We start from the raw sequence: 25,112 nt of genomic DNA, 5'->3' as shown, positions 1-25,112 counted from the left end.
CTACTAGCCGTGATGGCTGTGCTGTGCCACCCTAGTCAGAGGCAGCATGCTTCTGAAAACCAGTTGCCGGAAGCCTCAGGAGGGGAGAGTGTTCTTGCACTCGGGTCCTGCTTGCGGGCTTCCCCCAGGCACCTGGTTGGCCACTGTGAGAACAGGATGCTGGACTAGATGGGCCACTGGCCTGATCCAGCAGGCTCTTCTTATGTTCTTATGTTCTTATGTCAGTCGAGACACCCTGGCAGGTACCCTCTCGAACGGATCTTCTGATTCAGGGACCAGTCTGCTATCCTCGACCCGAACTGTTCCGGCTAACAGCTTGGAGGCTGAGCGATAAGGGCTTTAAGGGGAAAGTGCTTGACACGCTACTGGCCTCGCGTAGACAGTCCACGAACCGGGTTTATTCATCCACGTGGAAGGTTTTCCTGTCCTGGTGCTCTGCAAATACAGTGGAACCTTGGTCTCGAGACGTCAGGGGTCCCCTTGGGTTCCTCCAGTAGGGCCTAGATAAGGGTTTGAGCGCAGCCACAATCAAGAGACAAGCTGCAGCTCTTAGTAGCATTTTGTTATGCCTGGGGGGCCCCCGCTTTCCTCCAACCCATTCCTTAAACGCTTTTTAAGAGGGGTGACGCTGGTTTCCCCACCAATGATTCACAGGTTTCCAAACTGGAACCTTACCTGGGTACTGACGGCGCTGACGGGACCGCCATTTGAACCGATGGCTACCTGCCCCCTGAACCTCTTGACGCTTAAAACAGTTTTTCTGGTTTCCATCACATCGGCACGTAGAGTTTCCGAGTTGGGGGCATTGTCCTCTGACCCTCAATTGTGCGTGTTTCACCAGGACAAGGTAGTCCTCTGCCCAGACCCGGCATTTCTGCCTAAAATCAATTCTGTTTTCCATAGGTTGCAGGAAGTGGTTCTCCCTTCATTCTGCCCCGCTCCCTCCTGTACCCAGGAACGTAGGTGGCACTCGCTCGATGTGAGGAGGGCCCTTCGTTTCTATTTGGATCGTACCTTAGAGTTCAGGAGGTCTAAGGCCCTTTTTGTCGCCTTCTCTGGGAAATCAAAGGGGTGTAAGGTGACAACCTACTCTATCTCATGCTGGCTCAGAGCAGCTATAGCACGTGCATATGATGCTCTGGGTAAGGAACCTCCATTGGGTACCACGGCGCACTCAATTAGGGGGGCAGCGGCTTCAGCAGCGTTTAAGGGAGGGTTCCCCATAATGGATGTCTGTAGGGCGGCTACATGGGCTTCCCCACACATTTTTATCAGACACTATAAAATAGACTCATTCTCATCAGCCGATGCTGCATTTGGCAGGAAAGTGCTCCAGAAGGTGTTGCCTTCTAGCTAGAGGAATCCCACCTACAGTCCTGGTACACTGCTCTGTCATATCCCTACTGAGGAATGTCCTCCAGCACTATCTAGCAAAAATGGAAATTTTACTCACCGTGAATTTCTATTTGTAGGTAGTGCTGGAGGACATTCCACCCACCTCTTATTCCTCTGTTTCACCTTCTGGAGTGGAAGGGGGAATGCGGGGAGTTAGGGCTTCTGCCAGCGCCTTACATTTGCACACGTTGTTTAGTATTGTGTGTCTCCCTTCATGTATGACCCGTCTTCCAGCACGTAGGTTCCGTGTTGGTCTGTCGCTTTTCTTCAGCTTCTCCTGGTATAGGCTTCCACTCTAGGGACGTCTGGGAAGATGTGGATATGGGCCTGAGGAGTGTTCCTGGCTCTGTCAGTTCGGTCTGGAGCGAGGGACGACTCCTCCCACAGGAGAGGCTACAAAGAAGCTTAGAGACCCTGCCTGTCATGACCAGTAGGAGGAGTCATCCCTACTGAGGAATGTCCTCCAGCACTATCTACAAATAGAAATTCACGGTGAGTAAAATTTCCATTTTTTCTACTATGAATCTCCTTGAGCGCATTGGCAGAAAAGTATAAATATAGTAAGCAAATGAATAAGATAGGTAAGTAAGAAATGTGACAATGATTCCCAAAAGCTGGGTCTCAAGGCATGTAGGCAGGGTCCATGTGTGAATGTGCTCTGGATCCTGAAACTTCTATGAGAAGAAGTGGGGGATGCTTATTGGGATCTCCTTTTTTACTCTTTGCCCCCCTTCAATGCACAACCCTCCCATTGCCTGCTTTGCAGATTGCCAAACGTAGCCTGACAATGTGTCCTTAAAACTGGAACATACTGAGAGTAGGGTTGGAGGAGACATTCATTTGGTCTGCATTTTAAGGTAAACATCTAATTTACTGGCCGTGCACTTACCTGTGGATTGGAATGCAGCTATTGATTGGATAACACTCTTCTCCAAATGTTGTGATGCATTTTCAGTTTGTGTATTTTAGGGGTGAAATATGCCTAAAATATGTATAAAATGCATATAATTTAAATGCAAATTTTAAAAGAAACCTGTTGGAGCTATAATGGAACTAACACCGGTCTCTTGCTTATATTTTGGAGTTGTCCAAAAATACAGGTGTACTGGAATCTGAACTGTGAGTTGATATGGGATATGCTGGGTTATTTAATATCAAACAATCCCAAAATATTGCTGCTTGGTTATTTGAGAGATATTGCTCTTGAAGATGACTTAGAGATGATATTGAATATTTTGACTGCTGCCAAAATCAATATTGCAAAAGCCTGGAAACAGAAAACATTGCCCCCTATCTTTGAATGGTGTGAGAATATTTGGGATATTGTTACACTATCTAAGCTGATTTTCTATAGGAAAGAGAAATATGGATAGGCAAATAAGTTTATGGAAAGTTGGGTTGTCTTTTTGCAGCATTGGAACAACACATTTGAAGATAATATGCATCCATATAATTTGTGAACTTTATTATAAGATGTTGTCATATTTATGTAAGTAATTATGCATGCATTTTTCTTTAGTGAGATTTTATTTATTATTAAATAAATGTTATACGGGGGGGGACTGGACTGAATGGACTTACGTTAATCACATGCAAACTTGACATGGAAAGTCAAGTCTAGCTGAGAAGACCATGCAGAGAGCTCAAGACATCATCTCCAACTGGGTGAGAACTAGATATTTTGAAGGCATGTGTCCTGGACCATTGTGTTAAGGAATTCAGTGGTGTGACTATACAGCAGGGATTGTCAGTGTGGTGCTTCTGACCAAATATGCACCCACAAAGACCTCCCTTGGTACCAGCAAGGTCGTCTTCCCTTGCTGAAATTATGTTTCAGATTAGAATTATGGTATAGCCAATAGAACAGGTTACAGTGTGTGCTCAGATGCAGGATGTGTGTGGTGGTCACAACAGTTTCTCTGGTTTGGCAGTCCCTGCTCTATAGGAATGAATGATGCAGTAGTGATGTCCCAGAGCCACAGAGAACTTTCAACAGGGGAGTGTAGGAACTGGATTGAAATGTGACTGTATTATTATTCAGGCTTGCAAATTTCATAAACTCTTTTGACTCTGTTTTAACTGCAACCATTTGTTACTTTTGGAACTAGCACTTTGAATTTTTTTTGACCTGGCTAGCCTTCAAAGCACAGCTATTTATGTTTTATTTTTTTCTGAAAAGTGGAAAATGGCAGAATATTTACTTGAATTCTTAAATCTAGCATTGGGTTTCAGAGGGTTGAATCTCTTGATACATTTGTTGTTATATAATATTTTTTTAAATATTATCCTTCGGACAGTTTTTGTGCTCCAAAGTATACAAGGTAGCCTCTTGGTAGCAGCTACCTTTCACAGAGGCATGTCAGGAGTTGATACATTGTTGTACATAGGGTGCATTTCCCCAAGTGTGCATCCCTTACGTGGCATCAGAACTGGGAATTCAGAGGCAAGTCAGGAGGCTTTTATGCAAACATGCAAGAGTGCATGATCAGAGAGCTGCTCACACTGAATTGCCAGGCTAGAGCCAAGTCCTAGATAGGACTAGGTCAGGAATGGAGAGCCTGTGGCCCTCCAGACATTATGGGACTTGATCATCCCTGACCTTTGGCCATGCCAGCTGGGACAGGTGGGAGTTGCAGTCTAGCAGCATCTGGTGGGTCACAGGTTCCTCATCCTTGGATTAGTCAGAACCGCACATGACCCTTCAGTCATCTGATCCGTGCTGAACTGGTAGCTGCAACATCCCCGTGTCCACCAGCCCTCAAGGCACAGCAGTGCATCCGTCAGCAAGACAACATCCCTTTTATCTGATAATGGAAAGGGTAAGTGGTGCTCCTTTTCAGCTGATTGGGGGTAGGGAATACTACTGTTGTTGTTTTAGTTTTTCAGATTTTTGCCCAAGCCCCTGGAATTCTTCTGCCAATCAGAGTAGACAGTACCGGGACAAATAATCTGTTTGCTTATTTATTGATGGATAGTACTTCCATGACACTTTCAGGGCAAAGCCTTCCCAAGGTGGTATACAAAAGTTATTTAACTTCATATACTGTATGTGATAATCCAGCTTTATCTGTCTGTCTGTCTGTCTGTCTGTCTGTCTCAGTGTGACATTGTGCTTCCAAATAATTTGCAGTACAGTCCACTTGCTTCCAATCCAGCCCCCCGCCTTTTCCCCATCCTCCTGGAATCCATCCTATGGTGCCTGATACCTTCCCCCAGCCTGACTCCATCTCCCTCCTTTGATGGTTCGATGCTTATGGGTTGCATCCAACTAAGTCCTACTCAGAGTAGACCCATTGAAATGAATGGACCTAAGGTAGTCATGTGCATTAATTTCAATGAGTCTGCTTTGGGTTTACTTAGAATTAGATACAACCCTCAGCGTGTGGCTTTGTTCCAATGATGTAATATTGTTTTCTGTGTATATTAGGAGAAATATGCACTAAAATTTTGACATTTTTTTCTGTGGACTTTTTTTTAAAAGAGAGACAATTATGAACTGATGCAGAAATGTGGCAAAATGAATGGAAGACTAGAAGAATGAGACTCAGAGAAAATGAAATTGACAGTTCCCTTGAGACTGTAATGGACATTGTTTAAACAAGGGAATAATCCTTGTTAAACCAGAATTAAGGAGACGTAGAAAAAAACCAGACCAGAGAGAGCCAGGTGAATAAAGAAAGGGACTGGTCTGTATATGGGTCACAATTAGAGCTTCATACTTAGACATATAGTAGGACAGGAGATGGAAGGCCAGTGACTCAGTGGCAGAGCACCTGCTTTGCACGCAGAAGGTCCCAGGTACAATCCCTAGCATCTACAGGGAAGGCTGGAAAAGACCCCTTACAGCCACTGCCAGTCAGTGTAGACAATGTGAGGGAAATGGACTAGTGGTCTGACTCTGTATAAGGCACCTTCCTCTGTTCCTAGTCGGTAAGCTTTAGTGACGTTATTTGACATTTCCAGATGAAGGAAGATGAGAATCAGAATGTCTTTCATTTCACATCTCCTTTGTTCACCAGCACCAACTAACCTATTTTTTACATTTCTCCAAATCAGAGGGCTGAGGAAAGACCCCTTCCTGAAACCCTGGAGATGACATCGCCAGCAAGTGTAGACTGAACAGGACCATTGGTCTATCTTAGTATAAGGCAGCCTCCTATGTTTCTTTTGAGTTTTGCTCTCCATTTTCCTCTTTTGTTTGCAAGTTGTCTTTCTTCCTCCCTTCCTTTTTTTTTTTTTGGCGCAAAACAGTTAATACAGCAGATCAAATGTTCAAGTCTCAGAGTTTCAAGCTTTTGCTTCTTTCCATCTGCATATTACAGCAAAAGTGTTGGGTCTAGGTGTGTAAGACAGACAGCAATTGCTGCATTATTTCTGCAGAACTTGGCAGACAGTAGAACATTTGGGCAGTGTTCCTCCTTAGTTATAAGGTTTGGACAGACAGACAGACATATAGCTAGAGCGAGGATGCAGTGAAAGCTGCTATTCTGCAAAAACAGCGGAGGACCTCCTTAGGCATCCACATACATAGGGCTTGTTTTGTGACAGTACTCTCTAGTACGGCGTACTGGCACTTCTTGTTTGTTACCCATAGCAGCTATTTTAGGCAAGCACACATGAGACGTTTATTAAGATATAAGTACTGCCACTTCATTTTTTACCAAAAAAGCACTGCATGTACGTACTCACTGCAAGGTCAGTGGCAATGGGGGAAGCAGTGGCTGGATAGCAATGAACATACTGGGGTTTAAGGGAAAGGAATATGATGGGCATTTTCTTCATCTCCCTAAGAAAAAGGCTTATGGTGGTTCCGGAGTCATTTTTAAGGACTTCCAGCCCACAAATGTAGTTCCTCTAACAGTATCATAGAGTTGGAAGGGTCTTTGGAGGTCATTTAGTCTTTAGTCCCCTTCTCAATGCAGGATTTGTGTGTTGCAACTACAGCATCCCTGACAGATGGCCCTCCAGCCTTCAGTTTAATACCTTCAGCGAAGGAGAACCCACTAGCTCATGAAGCAGCCGGTTCCATGGATGAACAGCCCTTACCGTTAGGAAGTTTGTCTTAATATCTAGAAGAAATCTGCTTCCTTGGTGTTTCCACTCATTTATTCTAGTCCTGCCCTCTGGAGCAACAGAGGTCTGTTCTATCATCTGTGTGACAGCTCTTCAGGGTGTTTGAAGTCTGCTATCACGACTCCCTTTTAATCTTCTCTTCTCCAGGATAAACATACCCAGATCTTTCACCCATTCCTCATTGTTTTTCAGATCCCTAACGCTCCTTTAGATATCTTCCAGGTTGTCAATGCCCTTCTTAAAATGTGGTGCCCAGAACTGGACACAGTACTCCAGATGCAGCCTGACCACAGCAGAATGATCCTTCCCATGTTCTGGATACCATGTTTCTGTTAAATGCAGCTTAAGACTGGTGCACCACAGTCAGCTTTGGGGGTTGGCTTCCTCGGTCACCCACCAAGACTCAGCAGAGGACACTGCCTACCCCCAAGAGCTCACTGCTTGTGCTGATGCTGATCCAGTTCCTCCTTGTTGTTGATGGCTATTCACTAGTTTCCCCTAAGCAACTGAGCAGTGACAGAACCAAGAAGCAGCTTCTGCTTGCCTCACCATCTTCCTCTGTGTCAGGTGTGGGAAACCTTTGGCCCTCCAGAAGTTGATGAACTGCCATGGCCATCATCCCTGGCCACTGAATGTGCTCGCTGGGATTTATGGGAGTTGTAGTTCAGCAACATCTGGAGGGCCAAAGGTTCCCCACACCTGCTGTGCATGGTGGCTGGTAGGGATGGGATTTGCTTGCCTCCAATCTCTCTCTCACCTCCAGCATCATGGAGAATGAGAAGGCAGGCGAGAAGGGGCGCTCCCCGGGTGAAAGGATAGAGTGGCTGCCGCAGCAGAAGCCTCCTGAAGCAGGGCTAGACTGCAGAGGAGGAACAGGAAGAAGCGGCACCACACGGAGGGGAAGTGACAGGCTGCATGCTAGGGTGGGTGAAAGATCTGCTTCAATCTGACTGCCAAGGGTTGGAATTAAGCAGATGTTTGCCCATTGCAGCCCTGCAGTGTGGCACCTCCTGTGCCTGTTCTTCCTCCTCCATGGTCTGGCCCTGCTGGGGAGGCTTTTGACAGGCCTGCCTCTCTGTCCTTCCACCCAGAGAGGGCTCCTTCTCTCCTGCCTCCTCCTTCTCTGTGCTGCTGGGGTGAGCTGGGTGGAATGGATCTGGGGGGATGAATCCTATCCCCAGTGGCTAGGGATGAGCAAATATGTAGATTTAGCTTTCTCATTTTTCCAATGTATTATTATTATTTATTTTATTTATATACCATCCTTCCTCCAGTAGGTTCAGTTCAGTTCAGTTTTAAGTTCAGTTATCTGCATTTCCACATCAATCTACCATTTCTTTTCTTTCTTTTAAAAAAGTCCTCATGAAAATTCATCAGTGTTTTACTGCAAATTTATCCTAATATAAACATTTTTACATTGCAATTTTCCCCAGCAAAATGTGTTTTTCTATGTTATTTTCACTAATGTATGCATTTATATGTATACTTCACCCTAATATCTGCATTTCTGTGGCGATTACTGGGCTGGAGAACTTCATTGCAAAAATTGGAGAAATGCAAATTTCAATGGATGGTTGTGTTCCAGTTTGCGTATTGTTTTGGAAAGTCCCCATTAGGTATGCAAAATGAATCAAAATTCTCTGCCCTTCCATGGTGATGGTGCAGATTATGTCCAGAAAGAGAAGGCAAAGACAAATTTATTTTCCAGAGGATGCTCCTCCATTATTATGCAGTGATAAAAAGTTTACATTTACTGACTCTGTAATAGCGTTTCCTATCCTGGTTTCTAAAAGAAGTGTGTTTGTCAACTAACCATAACCAATTCCTCCCCACTCCTAGCAAATGTAAGGATATTTTTATATACTGTTTAACCTCATATATGGATGAGTTTGTAAACACAGGAACATAGGAAAATACTGTATACTGAGTCAAACCCAGTGGTCCATCTAGTTCAGTATTGTCTACACTGGCTGGCAGCAGGTCTTCAGGGAATCAAGCAGGATTCTTTCCCAGCCTTACCTGGAGAGACCAGGGATTGAACCTGGGACCTTCTGAATACAAAGCAGCTGCTCTGCCCCGAGATATTGGCCTGTAATTCAAACACAGGGCATTTGATGGGCCATTAATGCGGAGGGGAGGGAAGAGATGCAAGAGAACTAGGGCATTCTTCTAGTCTCATCTCTCATGCACATGTCAATAGTATTGCAAAAATTTGTAAAATATATTTTGGAATCTTCCCCAAATGGCAAGGTTCATTATCAGGGACAGTGTTACTTGTGATTGCAAGAAAATATGGAAAGTCACTGATAAATAGGGACAGCAGGAACATATGCTCTCCTCTGTTCCTTACCTTCTCCCTCCTAGACACCCCCCCTTATTTAGTTTGTAAGCTCTTCTGGCCAGGGATCTGATTTGTATGTTTGTGCGTATATATATATAACTCTGTAAAGTGCCACGTATATCTATGATGCTGTATAAAGAAAAGAGAAATTAAGTCTCTCAGAGGATGTAAAGTTACATATTTGTATGTTTCGTTTGTGGGCATTGTAATTGACGTGCCAGACTCCCTCCCACCCACCCCCAGTTGCCAAGATCTAAACATTCGGTACAAAAATTATTCAATTGCTGGCAGGGGTGTAGTCGTCCAGGGTCTCAGGGGGTCTTAGACACCTTACTTTTTGGAGGAGCAGGGTCCCAGCAGGGTCGGTATATCTCCAGCATCCAATGAGCCAATCAGCATGAAAGGGGTGTGTGTTAGTCCCTGAGAAGAATCTCCTAACATGTTTCCTTGTCCTTTCCTGCTGATTGGAGCCAATCAGAGTGAAAGCAGGTGAGTTAGATACTGAGAAGTCTCTTCTCAGTAGCTAACACTCTCCCCTTTCATGCTTATTGGCTCCTAGGGATGTCTGTTTTTGTGGGAGAAGGGATTAACAAGTATCTCATTCTCAACCCAGCAGCAAAAAAAAAGGAGGGGGGGCATGGCTGTGACTATCATGAAGGGACCCTGCACTTCTGAATTTGCCACTGCACTACTGATTGCTAGAGGTGAAAAATCCTTCATTTTTTCCCCTCTTCCATCCTCGAGTTGGGAGATTAATAGTATTTTCCTTACACAGAAAAAAAGGAGTCCTGATTTTCCCATGCCCTTCATGTATATATTTCTTTGACTGTTTCCTTATATCCCCTGGTATTTTTCTTAAGTGAAGAGGGGAGAAGGAAATCCCTTGCCATGTCTAGAGAAATTTATAGCCACCCTGCTATAAATTTAAAACTCAGTTATGGCTGCTAGCTTTGTACCACTCTGTGCTAGAGAAAATAGACCTAAATTTGCTGCTTTTTGTTTTGCTAAGTTATTACAGGCACATGGCAGAGCTGAAAAAAGGAAATGACTCAGGATCCCCCCCCCCCGCACTTGAATGCATTAGCGTGAGCAGAACTTGGAGCTTCAGTCTCCTTTTACATGACTTATTTATTAAGTGGTTATGCAATGCAAAGGCAAGAGGCCATGTAGATAGATTCCACTTGAGGAAATCATTCCATCTGGCAAACAAGTTTGACCTAACAATATAGACCCCCCCAAAAAAAATACAAGGATGAGGGTCATGTCTTCCCTTTGTGCTTCCCTTGACCAATAGTTATACATTTGAAGCATCTCCAGAAGGCCCCTGTCAAACCATGTAAAAAATATATTTTTAAAGTGTTGTGATGTTTATGACATTTATAACCTTGTAGGGGGGCTAATATCTTAGAAGAGAGAAGCAGGATTCAAGATCTTGACAAGATGGAAAACTGGGCCAAAATTAATTTCAACAAAGATAAATGTCTAGTTCTGCATTTAGGAAAGAAAAACCAGGTGCACAAATATAGGAGGGGTGATGTTTGGCTTAAGAGAAGTACATGTGAAAAGATTCTAGGGGCTAATAGACCAGAAGAGTTTAAAACACACACACTGAAATTCTAGGCTGCATCAACACAAGTGTAATGTCCAGACAGCAAGAAGTAATTATACTATTCTGTTTTGCTTCAGTCAGATCAGATCTCACTTGAAGTACTGGATCTAGTTCTGAGCACCACAGTTTATGAAGTGTATTGGCAAGCTCGAACACGTCTGGAGGAGGGTGACAAAGATGGTAAGGGGCTTGGAGAGCGACTATTATAAGGAAAGGTTGAAGGAGCTAGTGCTGTATTTTAGCCCAACTAAAGATTAGGAAGGACTTTCTGATCATACAGGTTGTTCAGTGGTGGAACAGACTTCCTTGGAAGGTGGTGGATGCTTTCAAGCAGCAGTTGGATGGGCACTTATCAGGTGTGCTGTAGCAGTGAGAGACTCTTGTCTGAGACTCTGGGAAAGCCATTGCCAGTCACCATAGGCCAGTCTTTGCCAACCTGATGCACTTCAGAAGTTTTGGACTACAACTTCCATCACCCTCAGCCAGATGATAGGAATTTGGGCAGGCAGAGAGCACACTGGGGAATATTTAACATAGAAATTAGCAAAGGAGAATTTTGAAGGATCCAGTTTAGATTCACCTCTGAGTAGACACTATTCCACCACCCCAATCTTTAAGAATTGATTGGAAAGCTATTAATTCATTTGGGACAGTTATCACAGATTTTACCCTAATAATAATAAAAAGTAATAATGATACCCCCCCAAAAAAATTAAATGCATCCCTGCTTTAATTTAACCAAGAAGATTCCATAACTTTCCATAATTATTTAAATTTATATTCTGCCCTTCCTCCCAGTTCCTACTGGGTGGTAAACAAAAACACTAAACACACTAAAACATCATAAAAACATATTAAAATATATTAAAATAAAACACCTTAAAATTACTTAAAGAAAGCACGTTTAAAACAAAACATATTTAAAAACATATTTTTAAAAAGGCTTTAAAACATCTTAAAAAGCAATTCCAACACAAGGTCTCTACTTAAAAGGTTTGTTGAAAGAGGAAGGGCTTCAGTAGGTGACAAAAAGATAACAGAGATGGTGCCTGTCTAATATTTAAGGGGAGGGATTTCCAAAGGGTAGGTGTTACTACACTAAAGATTTGCTTCCTAAGTTGTGTGGAATGGACCTCCTGATAAAATGGTATCTGCAGGAGGCCCTCACCTGCATAGTGTAGTGATCGACTGGGTATAGAAGGTATAGAAGGAGTAAGGTGATCTTCAGGTATCCTGGTCCCAAGCTGTACACCAAAACCATGAACTTAGGCCAGTAGCTAATAGGCAGCCAGTGCAATTCTTTCAACAGCGGGGTAACATGTTGGCAATACCCTGCCCCAGTGACCAGTCAGCCACATTTTGCACGAGCTGCAGTGTCCAGAACAGCCTCAAGAGCAGCCCCACATAGAGCGCATTACAGTAATCCAACCTGGAGGTTAGTAGTACATGGACAACAGTGGTCAGGCTGTCCCTGTCCAGAAACGGCCACAACTGTCTTGCCAGCCAAAGCTGGTAAAAGGCACTCCTAGTCACTGAGGTCACCTGGGCCTCTAGCTACAAAGATGGACCCAGGAGCACCCCCAGACTATGGACCTGCTCTTTCAGAGGAAGTACGACCCCATCCAAAGCAGGCAATAATACTAAAAATGAAAAAGTGTGTGAGAGAGTGAGTGTGTGTGTGTGTTAACTAGGGCTGAAACAAAATGCCCTCCCTCAAATTTGCCTCTTCATTCACATGTGGTAAAAAAGGGGTGTCCATTTTTCACAGGGGGTGGACTTTTGTGAAAGATTTGGGAAATCTTTGCTTTGGTGGCAGTGGTGGCTTTTTTAAACAAAAAAATATTTCTGCTGTCACCACAGGAATCAATTAGGCCCACCAATTTGTCACAAGCCACCCCCTTGGAACAAAGGCCGTTTTTTGTTCTCCCAACCTTGGGGCCTCCAGATATTTTGGACTACAACTCCCATCAGCCCATCAGGGATGATGGGAGTTGGGGGAGGTGACTGTAGCATCTTTGTAGGGGCTTTCAGAGAGGGTGGGAGAATTGTGACTGCCGACAGGAATGTCACCTCTGGCAGTAGCAAAAACAGAGTAAAAAAAATCAGGGTTTATCTTTCAGCGCAATTTCCACCATAATTTGAATGTTTTTTTCTGAATGCAGAGAGAAACCTAGGAAGTTATCAATACTCTTTCGGGTCCCTTTGACATTTCTATTAACATTACCATTGAAATTTTGCCTAAAACTCTTGATCCCACATGGTGCCTTCCAGATGTTGCTGGACTCAAACTCCAGCCCCAGCTGGCATAGCCAGTGGTCAGGGATTGATAGAAGCTAGAGTCCAGAAACATCTGGAGCGCACTAAGAATGGGGAAGAAATTCAATTCAGTTTGCATTTGAAACCAAATAAAGCCAGATTCGCATTTTCCAAACCAAAACAGTATGTGAACCAAAACACAGACATCCTTCAAAATGTTTACTAATCTGAATTTTGCAGTGCAGGTCTCCAACTAAGCAATGTTTACAAAAATGCTAAAAAAAGAAAAGAATACATGGTAAAAATAACATATAGCAATGCATTATATTAGAAGTTTCTTGCCAAAATGCGTACATTAGTCAAAACTGCATATAAAATGTATTTATTAGGAGAAATTTGCACTAAAATGCATGAGGATTTTCATGAGGATGTTTTATTTTTTAAAAAAATCACTAATTGTTGCAGATATGTGGAGAACCAAATTTAAGGTTAGAAAAATAAGATGCAGAGAGAACTGAAATTGACAGATCATTCTATCCCTAGAAAGCATCAAGATGGGGGAGTCTGGCCTAAAGTGAGACTAAAGTCAATTTTGAGGGGGGATCTTCCTGGTGCAAAACACTGACTTAATTTTGAGGGGATCCAAAAGGCTTTCAGCAGTATTCCTTTGGTGGTGATTACACATACCCCATATTTCTATGCATGCTTTGCTAGAGAAGAATTTGCTGAAGTCACCTTCACCTTGACTTTTTGAAGATTGTCAGTTGCTCTGAGCTGCTTGTGAAGCAGAGCAGGGCACAAATAAATTATTATTATTGTAATGAAAGTTAAGGGCCCACTTTGCCCAGATGCTTCCATAATGAAGAGGGCAATGTTGTATTCAAGCTCGGGATGGGCAAATCTGACAATTTTGGTTTCTCTCAGCATCTTTCCCCCCCAGTCTTAAATTCTGTTCTCCACATTTCCACAACAGTTTGTGATCTTTTTAAAGCCCTCCTGAAAATTCACTAACATTTTAGTGCACATTTCTCCTAATACACACATTTTTCTGTGAAGTTTTGCCTAACATGCACATTTTTACAAAACATCTACCATGATATAATGCATTTTGTATGCTATGTTATGTTTTATTTCTAGGCTGCGTTTTGGTCAAAAAAGGCCCCCAAGGTGGCTTATGCACAATTAAAAAACACAAATACAAAATACAAATAAAAACAATACAATTTACAAAAAATCAAACTAACAAAATTATAGCATTTCTAAAAAGCATCAACAGCTATCCAAAAGCATTCATCTTCCTGGTAAAGGGCAGTCCCCAGAAATATGTCACTGAAAGCAGGGGTGAGGGGGCAAAGCAGGTAGCAAAGCGTGCCCCTTGATGGTCCCAAGCACAGTCTCACCCCAGGAGCACTATTTTCACTAACAGAGACAATTTTCTTACGCATTACGTGGCTGGAGAACTGTATTTCAAGAGTTGGGGGAGTGCAATTTCGAAGGATGACTGTGTTTCTATCCACGTATTGTTTCAGAAAATGCAAATTAGAGAGGTTTGCCCTTAAGCTTGGACTGAATCTAATTTCTCTGCCAACCCTAAGCCAAGCCTGGTTTAGCGTTTTAAGAGACTTGTAGCTTATATACCATCCAGTTGGAGAGAACTTGTTCAGATTTAGTCTCCCTTGTGTTACTGATCCCCACCACCACTGCCGGTCATACTCCACTTGGTCATTTTTCATTTCACACCTGTGTTTGCTCCCACCTCTAACTATGTAAACAGTTGTTCCATTTTTTAACCCATGCACAATAAAATATTGTTTTAGGCTTGGAAACTCAACATCTGGATTCCTTTGCCAGTGATGGCAAACAGCGAATATGTTAGTTAATTAACTCTGCTTTCCTGGCATACACCCATCAGAAACGTAAGACACTCTGCCAACTCATAATGCCATGCAAGATGGCTTCCAAGGCCTGATAGTTTCCACACACATGCACCCATTCACACTCATAGGCACAGGCACAAAAAGATCGACAGAAACAGAGCCTTCTGCAGCACTAACACGGATTAAGCAAGGCACTCAAAACCTGCATCTGCTTGTTTGGAAAGCCTTTTTTTCAAAGGGAGAAAAAAATGAGGATTAAATCAAATCCCACCCATGATGTCATCATCACCAGTGCCTTAATGGATCATTGCACAAGCAACAACTGCAGGGCATTCTTGATGTACTTGTCAAAAAATTAAGTGAAGCTAAAGAACTGTATTATCTCCTATTTCAAGACCCCTTCCATTTAAGAAGCAAGCTCAGCCTTCAACTTTTTAAAGTCATGCTAATTTCATTAACTCAATTTTCTGACCTTCCCCAGGCTTTGGTTACACAAAAGCATCCTGAAAAGAAATAGGAATAGGAGGGCCCCTCCCTCCCTCACACTTCCCCAGGAGGTGAAGTATGAGGTTCTGTGTGAGGCACATAAGTCCTACAGTAGAGTTGTGGCCTCTAGGACCACATGGGAAGTTCACTATGGAGAAAAGAGGGTGGGTTTGATCATTTGTATACTTTTTGAGTTCAGTGGGATTTATTTCTGTGCAGTCATGTTTGAAAATGGAAATGAATTGCCTTCAAGTCAATCCCGACTTATGGCAGCCCTATGAATAGGGTTTTCATGGTAAACGGTATTCAGAGGTGGTTTTACCATTGCTTTCCTCTGAGGCTGAGAGGCAGTGACTGGGCCAAAGTCCCCCAGTGAGCTTCATGGCTGTGTGAGGATTTGAACCTTGGTCTCCCAGGTTGTAGTCTAACACTGACCTGGGAGAGGGGCAGGGGGGGAGGAGGGGGGAGATTGGGTGGGTGGGTACTGGGCAGAGGGGAAGCCCCTTTCCTTTCCAAAAGGAAAACATTGTGAACAGTATCATTACTTTTCAGCGTTTCCCCCACCTTTTTATTCTACAGCAGGCACTTGTAGCCTCCCACCCAAATTTAAACCAAAGCTGTCCCTGGCCACATCCACACCAAGCCTTTATTTCACTTTGGACAGTCATGGCTTCTCTAAAAGAATCCTGGGAAGTGTAGTTAGTGAAGGGTGCTGAGAGTTGCTAGGAGACGCCCTGTTCCCCTCACAGACCTTCAATCAGAGTGGCTGACTGTTAAACCAGTCTGGCCACTGGAACTCTCTCAGGGGAATAGGAGTCTCCTCTCAGCACCCTTCACAAACTACACTTCCCAGGATTCTTTGGGGGAAGGCATGACTGTCTCAAGTGAAATCAAAGTCTGGCATTGGTGTGGCAATCTGATTAGGCAAGCCAAACAGCTGTGAGTCTGGCTTTTAGAACGCTGACAGTTGGTTTTTACTGAGCATGCCCGGGCTTATCATAGGGTCCCAGCCAAAATTTATTAAATCAATTAAAAATCATCCAGTCATTTTTTTAACTTTGAAGCTGCAGAAGATGAAGGTCAGAGTATGGGGCAAGGTCAGTAATAGGATTACAAGTACTCTGTGAATATGGCTGATTTTTAATGAATTTCAACAGATTATGAGAACTCTGACAGAAAAAAGTCCAAAAGGGAACTCGTTTTTCTCTCTCTCTTTTTACACTTTGAACTCTCTATTCTCTCTGACTGTTTTGTGTATCACCATGAAAATTTGGAGGGTTGTTAAGCAAGCTTTTCTGAGTTCAGGACTATGTGTTTTGTAAGGTTTTGTTTTGAAATAAGCTTATAGGAAGCATCAGAATGGCATGGGGTATATTTTCAATGTAACATTGCGGAATGTGAAAAATCCATGCTGGCTATAGCATACAGCCACTCTCCTGGCTGTATAATTTAAAACAGTATAATTCTACTTGAAATGTGTAGTGCAGATGTGGCCAAAGACACATATAACAGCAACTAATCAGCATCATAATTATGACATAGAAAACTACTTACAAACCCAGTAACAGAAAAAACCCAAATTAAGCACACAGCAGCATCTGCCTATGAAGAACCAATAACATGAACAGTACCCTGACATATGTCCACAGTAGGGAGAATTCCGCCCAATTCAGATTTGGTACCAAATTTTCCATTGATTTGCTTATTCGTTATTGTTGTGGATTGGATTTTTATGTAGTGATTTTCCATGGCTATTTTCAGAAACGGATCAGTGTCTAAAATATTGATATTAATATCAATATTTTTATCTATATTTCTTTCAATCTATTGATATTTCCTTTCAAAATATTGTTATTAATATCATTTTTTTCTGAGGGGGAAAAACAGATCAGTAAGAGCAGTGGCTTGAAGACAAAGAATGAACTCAAATTGATACTAGCCTGTTCAGTTGATGAAATGCTTTTGAACCAGCACAGGCCGACAGATCCTAGTCCACAGGCAGACCACACCACTACTGTTGAAAAGCCCCCATCTCTAGTGATAGCCAGCCACACCTTTAACAGCAATAGGACACGCAATAGAACCTCCAAAGCACACATCGGCCCATGGGCAGGCAACTGCAGTGAGATAGCTCCTTCCCCTTTTCCAATGTGTGAGGAATAATATTTCCATTCCGTTTTCCACTGGTTAGCTGAAACAGACATACGGTGTCCAGTTCTAGACATCATATTTCAAGGAGTGGAGTGTGTCCATTAGAGGGTGACAAGGATGGTGAGGGCTTTGGAAACCATGTTCCATGAGGAACGATGGAGAAAGCTGGGTATGGTTAGCCAGAAAAAGAGAGGATTAAGGGGAGACATGATAGTGTTCTACAAATATCTAAAGACACAGAAGATGGAGCAGCCTTGTTCTCTGTTGCTCCAAATGGGTGGAAATTTTGGCTAAACGTTAGGAGAAATACCCTAATGGTAAGAGCTGTGGAAAAGACAATCTCAGGACATGGTTGGCTCTCCTTCACTGGAACTGCTTAAGCCAAGGCTGGATGGCCTGATTGGCAGCAACTCCTGACAACATCCTGCCAGGGATGCTGTAGTTGCCCTTCTGCATTGCAGATACTACATTGATCAAGGGCTTGGCCTAGATGGCCTCTAAGGTCACTTCCATCTCTATGATTCTATGCACATATGCAACACACCACACACTGATAGAAAGCAGGCATCATCACTGTATTGTTTCCGGCACTTGCTAAAAACATTTTTTGTTCCAGCAAGCCTATCTAGGCCATGTCATTTTAGTGCACAATATTAACATTAGTAAACTTCAGTAAGTATACATGTTTTAAAGTTCTGTTTTTATTTTATATTTTAACATTTTTATTTGGCTAGTTTTAATGCTTCCTTTTCACTGGTATTTTTAAAAAATGTTATAGACTACTGTAAACCACTTAGAGCTCTTTTGTTCCAGTAAGCAGTGTATAAATTTTCTTGAATGAACACAACAGCAATACAGAGTCAGGGGGCTGAAGGAAATGATTGGAAGGGGCTGAAAATAACAGCAAACTGCACACACTCCAATTCTGAATTAATGTCAGGAATTTTCCTAGTTGATGTGGAATTGAGGAGGAATGGGATGAAGACCAGTGCAAAGCCAGAAAACAAGGAAGGAATGGAGTAGAACTGGGAAATCCGCTCATATGTAGGAAGATGTTATGAGTCTGAAAGGAGAGGAAGGGCAAGAATGGAGTGATGGAATAAGGAAGGGTTGGAATCCCCCACCCATTCAACCTTATTTCCAATGGGCCCAAACTGCCTGTCAAATTTCACAGGGCTTTATATGGTTTGTAATACCACTGGTTAGTGGCAGTATCTGGCCACAAGAGTCTTTCAAGACTCGCTTGATGGCTCTTCTGGTGAAACCCAGGCTTGATACTGAAAAGTAAAGCAGGGCATTTAAATTGTACTGGATTATGTCAGAAAACTGAAGCCGCTTGAAGGAACTGTAATCTCATAATTGCGGCATGTCTCTAATCTTTTAATTTGTCTTGCATTTAGATTCCTGTTTACAGTAAACATTGGCAGTGCTTAACGGTGAGCACTCTAAAGAAGGGATAATTGTAATTCACATTTTGGGACATTTTCTAGCCGTTCTGCTAGTCTAAACTGGCTAATATATCAAAGCTTAAGAGCTTAATACTAAGAAAACAAAAAAGGTTTTGTTCTTCTAATTGTGATATATAGAGCAAGGATGGCTTGACTCCCATCTTGTGTGACCTGCTTTTTTTTAAATCAATTGTCTAGGTCTCAACCTGTTTCCAATATCCAACCATAGTTACAAACAAAACCCAGCAAATGTTGCGAGGCAAGAAATTCAACAGCCTGCAAGAGCCAAGTGTGCATGTTCAGAAACCCTGTGGTATTACAAACCATATAAAGCCCTGTGAAATTTGACGGGCAGTTTGGGCCCATTGGAAAGAAGGTTGAATGGGTGGGGGATTCCAACCCTTCAAGGGACATGAATTGTATTCACTGTTGTTGATGCTTTCAGTCCACAAATGATGCATAATTATGTTCCCCCTCTGCATCTGCCTTGCATTTCCTTTGCATTGAAATGAATGGGGTGAAATAATGTACTGACAACATAGTTTATTCAACTGATTATGTAAGTTACATAATTTCACCAACAGCAGACAGCAGGACATATAATACCATTTTCAGTGTAATATAACCTGCAAAGGAATGCTCCATGTTCCATACAAACTGGAACAGGTTCGAAGGAGGGCAACAACGGTGATTAGGGGACTGGAAACAAAGCCCTACGAGGAAAAACTGAAAGAACTGGGCATGTTTAGCCTCGAGAAGAGAAGACTGAGGAGAGATATGATAGCACTCTTCAAGTACTTGAAAGGTTGCCACACTGAGGAGGGCCAGGATCTCTTCTTGGAACAATGGGCTCAAGTTGCAGGAAGCCAGATTTCAACTGAACATCAGGAAAAACTTCCTAACTGTTAGAGCGGTATGACAGTGGAACCAATGACCTAGGGAGGTGGTGGGTTCTCCAACACTGGAGGCATTCAAGAGGCAGCTGGACCTGTTGGGTATGCTTTAAGTTGGATTCCTGCATTGAGCAGGGGGTTGGACTTGATGTCCTCTTCCAACTGTACCATCCTATGTTTCTATGTGACGAATACAGGTCAGAACAGAAAATGATGCCTTCTCACATCCCTACTCATAAGTCTGTTCCATTTCCATATTAATTTGTGTTTTTAAAGAAGTGTGTCTCTACATCAAAATTTACATTTCAATATGTATTTTGAGCATATGTTTTCAAAAAATAGGCATTTCTAGATGCATTGTCTTCCAAAAACATCCAGCTAGTCCAATATGCTTTGAAATAATCCTAGTAGAGAGGGGCAGATTGGGCAATTGTGGATTCTCTCACTCATTTTTCCAATCTTAAATTTAGGTCATCACATTTCTGCATCAGTTTGAGATTTATTTATTGTTTAAAAAGTCATCACAAAAATCTGCCAACATTTTAGTGTACATTTCTCCTAATATACTGGGGGTGTTCAGTGACTCTCTGTGGGGACCCAATAATGAAGGAAATTGGAATGATTAATGAGTCTTTCCCCCATCCTGAGTAAAAGCATGATGTCAATAACCTGGCATTACAATTCCCAACCCATCTGATTGCAATAAAAAGTGGTCACTGGCTCCCTATTTATTTCAGGATTCAGTACAAGCTTCTAATTTAAACTTTTAAAGCTTTACGTGATCTGGCTCCTCCTTATAGCCCTGCTCGGGATCTCTGCTCTGTAAACTCTGTGCTTCTGACCCATCCTAGGGTTGTTAGCTCTTTAGCATATCTTCATCCATTTTATCTTCATCCATTTTATCTTGGTGCTCCGTATTCCTGGAATTGTCTCCCAGAGCACTTATGGACTGCTCCTTCAATCTCAATTTTTTACAAGTTATTTAAAAACCTTCCTTTATTCCAAAAGCTTTTGGAATTTCAGCTTAGGGGTTTTTATTTAATTTTCTATAATTCGTATACCTAGATTGTATAAATTTGAAATCCTTGCTTTATCCTCTATGTTTTTATCCTTCCTTTGTTGTCCTCATTTTATTTTATTTAGATTGTATGCCTTTTGGGGCAGGGACTTGTTTTTATTGTTTTATTTTACATACAGTGTCATCTGCATGTGATTGTGCTATATAAATAAATAGATGATGATGAAGATGATGTTACTGGCAGACCTTGCTTTGCATCTTTGAATGTCACTTCCAATGCTGAGTTTTCATAAGACATTTAGAGATGAATTGGGCAGTATCAGTGTGTCTCAGCTTCCCCAGTTGCTCCCACCCTCCCACAATACAAGAGAGGTGGGAAATCTTGTCACTGCCAATAAACTAGTCCCAACTTGATTTACATCAGAGTTCTGTTGATTCAAGTGTTCTCTTTTATAAAGAAAACACTTGGCTGCCTTTCAAGGTAAAGGGAGGGGGAAAAACCCTCCTTCAAGCAATAAAACATTTTAAAGGACAGATGTCAAATCTTGTAATGGCAGATAACATTATATAAATATATCCATGCAATAAATACTATATGCATTGTGGGCTTCTGAAACAGGTACTATTACTCTCAGTAGTAAATTTTAAGGTGGCCATATTTTAAGAACAGGTCATTAGAAGGGGGATCTATATTACTGTTTTTCAACTTTGGATGTTGTTGGACTTCAACTCCCACAATCCCCAGCCAGCTTAGCCACTGGTCAAGGGATGATGGGAGTTGTAGTCCAACAACATCTGGGGACCCAAAGTTGAAGAACATTGATCTACATGAAACCCTATCCTAGAGGAAGGGAGTTTGCAGATGTTGTTGGACTACAACTCCCATCCTCCCTTGACCATCCCTTGGACTCCAGTCAGCTCAGCCAGCATAGTCAGTGCTCAGGGATGACAGGAGTGGGAGTCCAACAACATGTGCAGGGCCACAGGTTCGCCATCCGTGCTATACCCACTCGCTCCAAAATAACTGTTCTGTACTATAAATCCTTCACAACCACTCCCACCCCTTTGAGATTCTAAACAAGGATTGGAAAGGCATGAAAGAGGATGGGGGAAATCTTTGGTTTGGTTCCTGTTGGTTCCTGTTGGTGAGGTCATGACATTCCATGCTCTCTTCCATAATTATAGGCAACAATATATTAGGGACGGGCATCAGTTCTGGGTGTACCCACATAACAAGGTGTAGTCCTTCATATTGCTGAGCAAGAAAGCACTATTAACAAGGTCGGTCAAGATGGATCAGGGAGCCCCCAATCTTCTGAGTAGATCTGTTGCTTCCATTTTTCCCCATAAAGTTAAACAAGCAGATGGTGGTGGGGAGAAATTTGATTCAATTCACATTTAAAGCCAAATTTATCAAAACCACATTTTCTGAAACAATATGAGAACCAAAACATCCATCCTTCAAAATTCACAATTATCCAAATTTTGCAATGCAGTTTTCTAGCCAAATGATGTTTACAAAAATGCATATAAGGGAAACGTGTGCATGTATATATATTAGTGAAAGCAACATAGAAAATGCATTTTATTAGGAGAAATTACTTGCAAAAATGTGTACATTAGTCAAAACTGCATACAACAATATTTATATTAGGAGAAATTCACACTAAAACGCTGAGCAACTTTTAAAGAGGATTTTTTTAAAAGTCACAAAATTGGTACAGAAATGTAGAGACCTAAAGAGAAGTAGTGGGCTCTCCGACACTGGAGGCATTCAAGAGGCAGCTGGACAGCCATCTGTCGGGAATGCTTTGATTTGGATTCCTGCATTGAGCAGGGGGTTGGACTCGATGGCCTTGTAGGCTCCTTCCAACTCTACTCTTCTATGATTCTAAGATTGGAGAAATGAGAAACTAGGAGAACCGAAATTAGCAGATCCTGCCCATCATTACAGGCAGATATCCTCACCCCCTTTTCTTTTCTGACTGAGGAAAGACCCACAGCTCAAGATGGGAGAGAGTGGAAAGAATGAGGGGTATAGAGATTGAAGGGGCATCTTTCATTTTGATGGACAGGTCAAAGCTTTAATCACTGTGAATTATTTTCTGAGGCCACCCCAATGATAGTGATTTGGGAAAGGATGTTGACATAAACATGAGTTTGGGCTGTGAGAGGGGATTGTAAACAGTGGGCTTAGATTCCTGGGGTGGACTGTCTTCTCCAGTCATTCTTTTTCATAACAACAAAAAAGCCGTAACTTTCACTGTATTTTCTTTATCAAAAACGTTTCCAAGTTTTTTTTAATAATGAAGGTAAAATCATTTAGCATGATAGCCCCCAGAACTATCTGTCTGAACTTTGGCAGGTTTCTTACCTAGGGTCACCTTCCTCATGCTCCCCTCCAAAAAAACCTAGAGTTAGGAATATGATTTACATCTTCCCCCCCTCAAAAAAATAGTTAAACTGTGCCCTTGAAGGAGAACTGCTGCACCTATTAACTTCTCCTTAACACATAACCTCAGATTAAAATCTGAGCTAGAGGAGAATTCCTTGTTTCCTCTCACTCCTAACTGTGTTGATGGCAATGGCACTCTAGCTATAGGGAGAGAGTACCAGAACACTAGAACCCAAGGCTCCAGCGGCCCTGGGAAAATATAGCTTTCTCCAAAGTGATTGACACAGTAATAGCCTTGCAGTGTCAGAATGAGAGTAGGGTAGGGGTCTCATGGACATGAGAGTTACAAAATTTGGATTGGCACAGAAATAAACTAAGTCACACTGGGGGGCTCAAGGGGAAAATATTTTAGGGGCTTTACAAATCACTCCTCGCAATTTGATATGGAAACAAAAAGAAAACTTATTTCATTTGGGATATCAATAGGCAAACTAGGTGAATAGATTGAGGAACAATTCATTGAAAATTCCCACCATCTCCAATGTTCAATGGACTAAGAATGGGTATTGTACAACCTGTAACTTCTTTGATATACAAATTGCAGCTAGTTTTCTTTGCTTCTAATGTGAAACCCAAATGTCACTCAGAAAATGAATGATCCACATTCACTAGAATTCAGTTAGGCACCTTTGAAAACCACCCTCCCAACCATCAATATACTGCTTTTGCTCTGAGTACAAGACATCACAGCTTTAAAGCTCAGAATAAGACCTATCCGTCTTCCTATCAAGAGTGAAAACATAATATTCTTGTGCCCTTAGAAGCCCCCACAGCACATTTTATAGCAATGGCTCCTAATCAAATTCCATGCTGCTGCTGAATATTTCCCAGTCTTTCATGCCAAAGCTTCCTTGAGTCATCACCTGAAATGTTTCCATGAGTCAAAAAAGGGCAAGAATGAGGGAGAAAAGTGGAAAGGATGAGAGCAAAAGGACATGAGATCATGGAGAAAGCTGAAAATGAGATGGATGGTCAACCAAACCTGGTCTGTTATGGAGAACATCAACCATTTGTTCAAGACTAGCTGTGCCACAAGAAGCCTTTATCGCTTTAGGTATAGTAAGGTGGTATTCAGTGATAGAAAACTGCATATGGCTAGTGTCACACCTCACAACACATCAGATTTTACATCATGATGAGAAATGGAGGATTCAGGAACTGGAAAAGTATACCAACTCATACTTTGATGTGACTTTCTGATTTTACATTGTGTTAATCTAAATAGTTCAGCTAGAAAAATCGCAAGAGGCCTAACATTTAGATATCTGTCTGTGGGATTGTATGGGAATGACAAGTCCAGCCCCTTTAGTCTTCTGCCTTCTCAGCTTTTTTATTTATATTTTTTAATTATTGTTGCCCGACATCTGCTCTCCAAATGTGGGCCTGTCATTTTTCTTGTTGAATTTTCTTTCCTGCAACCAACCATGGATGAGAGAGGGAGAGACAAAAGGCCAAGCACTCAACACCTCCAAAGTCTAACTCCTTTCTCCTTTTCTTCTTCATCGCTGACAATAAACAAGATAGCCAAATGCCAGTCACTTATGTTGCTGAAAATGTTTCTGGCGTAAAAAAAATTTCATTTTGCATGGGGTTTAACTTTTTTTAAAAAAGGGTTTACTGAGGATATGCTCTTCTGGAAGAGATGCTGAACCCTAATCCACCTTTAAACCACATTTTAAAAATTGCATAAAGAATAAACAAAGAAGGGAGATTTTCTTGGAGACTGTGGTCCTATTGGGCATTCTGAAAAGGCTTAAAGCAGAGATCAAGAACTTGTGGCCCTTCGGATGTTGTTGGACAACAAGTTCCATTATCCCTGACAGTTGTCCATGTTGGCTGGGGCTGATGGGAGTTGGAGTCCCAACAACATCTGGAGTGCCACAGGTTCTCTATCCCTGGCTTAAAGCAACAGGGAAGGAGCATGCACAAGCACACTAGCTACAACAGGGAAACTCTCCGGAGACTCCCATGCACTTAGGAGCCTGGTTTTTGAGGTTTTCAAAGCAAATGGAAGCCCTCAGTAGTAGAGAAGGGCTCCCTGCTGCAGACAAGTCACCCTGGAACACATGGAGGGCAATAGTGACAAGGATGAGGGGACGGAGCTTGCATA

At 42.2% G+C, this 25,112-nt stretch overlaps 1 protein-coding gene across 7 annotated transcripts in view; it reads left to right on the top strand.

Annotated features, from left to right (window-relative positions):
- The window catches only part of THSD4 (thrombospondin type 1 domain containing 4), a 699,350-nt gene that overhangs the window by 486,989 nt on the left and 187,249 nt on the right, over window positions 1-25,112 (top strand). Inside the window, exon 1 of one of the 7 annotated variants that reach the window (XM_061595170.1) lies at window positions 4,198-4,214. The exons of the other annotated variants lie outside the window; for them this stretch is intronic. Coding sequence (XP_061451154.1) covers window positions 4,206-4,214 — 9 coding nt within the window. The 5' untranslated portion in view covers window positions 4,198-4,205. Of the gene's footprint in view, window positions 1-4,197; window positions 4,215-25,112 lie in introns of those variants that run through there. 7 annotated transcript variants of the gene reach the window in all.

Source organism: Rhineura floridana, chromosome 14 (assembly GCF_030035675.1).
Source record: "Rhineura floridana isolate rRhiFlo1 chromosome 14, rRhiFlo1.hap2, whole genome shotgun sequence".
Lineage (NCBI taxonomy): Eukaryota > Metazoa > Chordata > Lepidosauria > Squamata > Rhineuridae > Rhineura > Rhineura floridana.
This window is presented reverse-complemented; position numbering and strand designations above follow the sequence as displayed.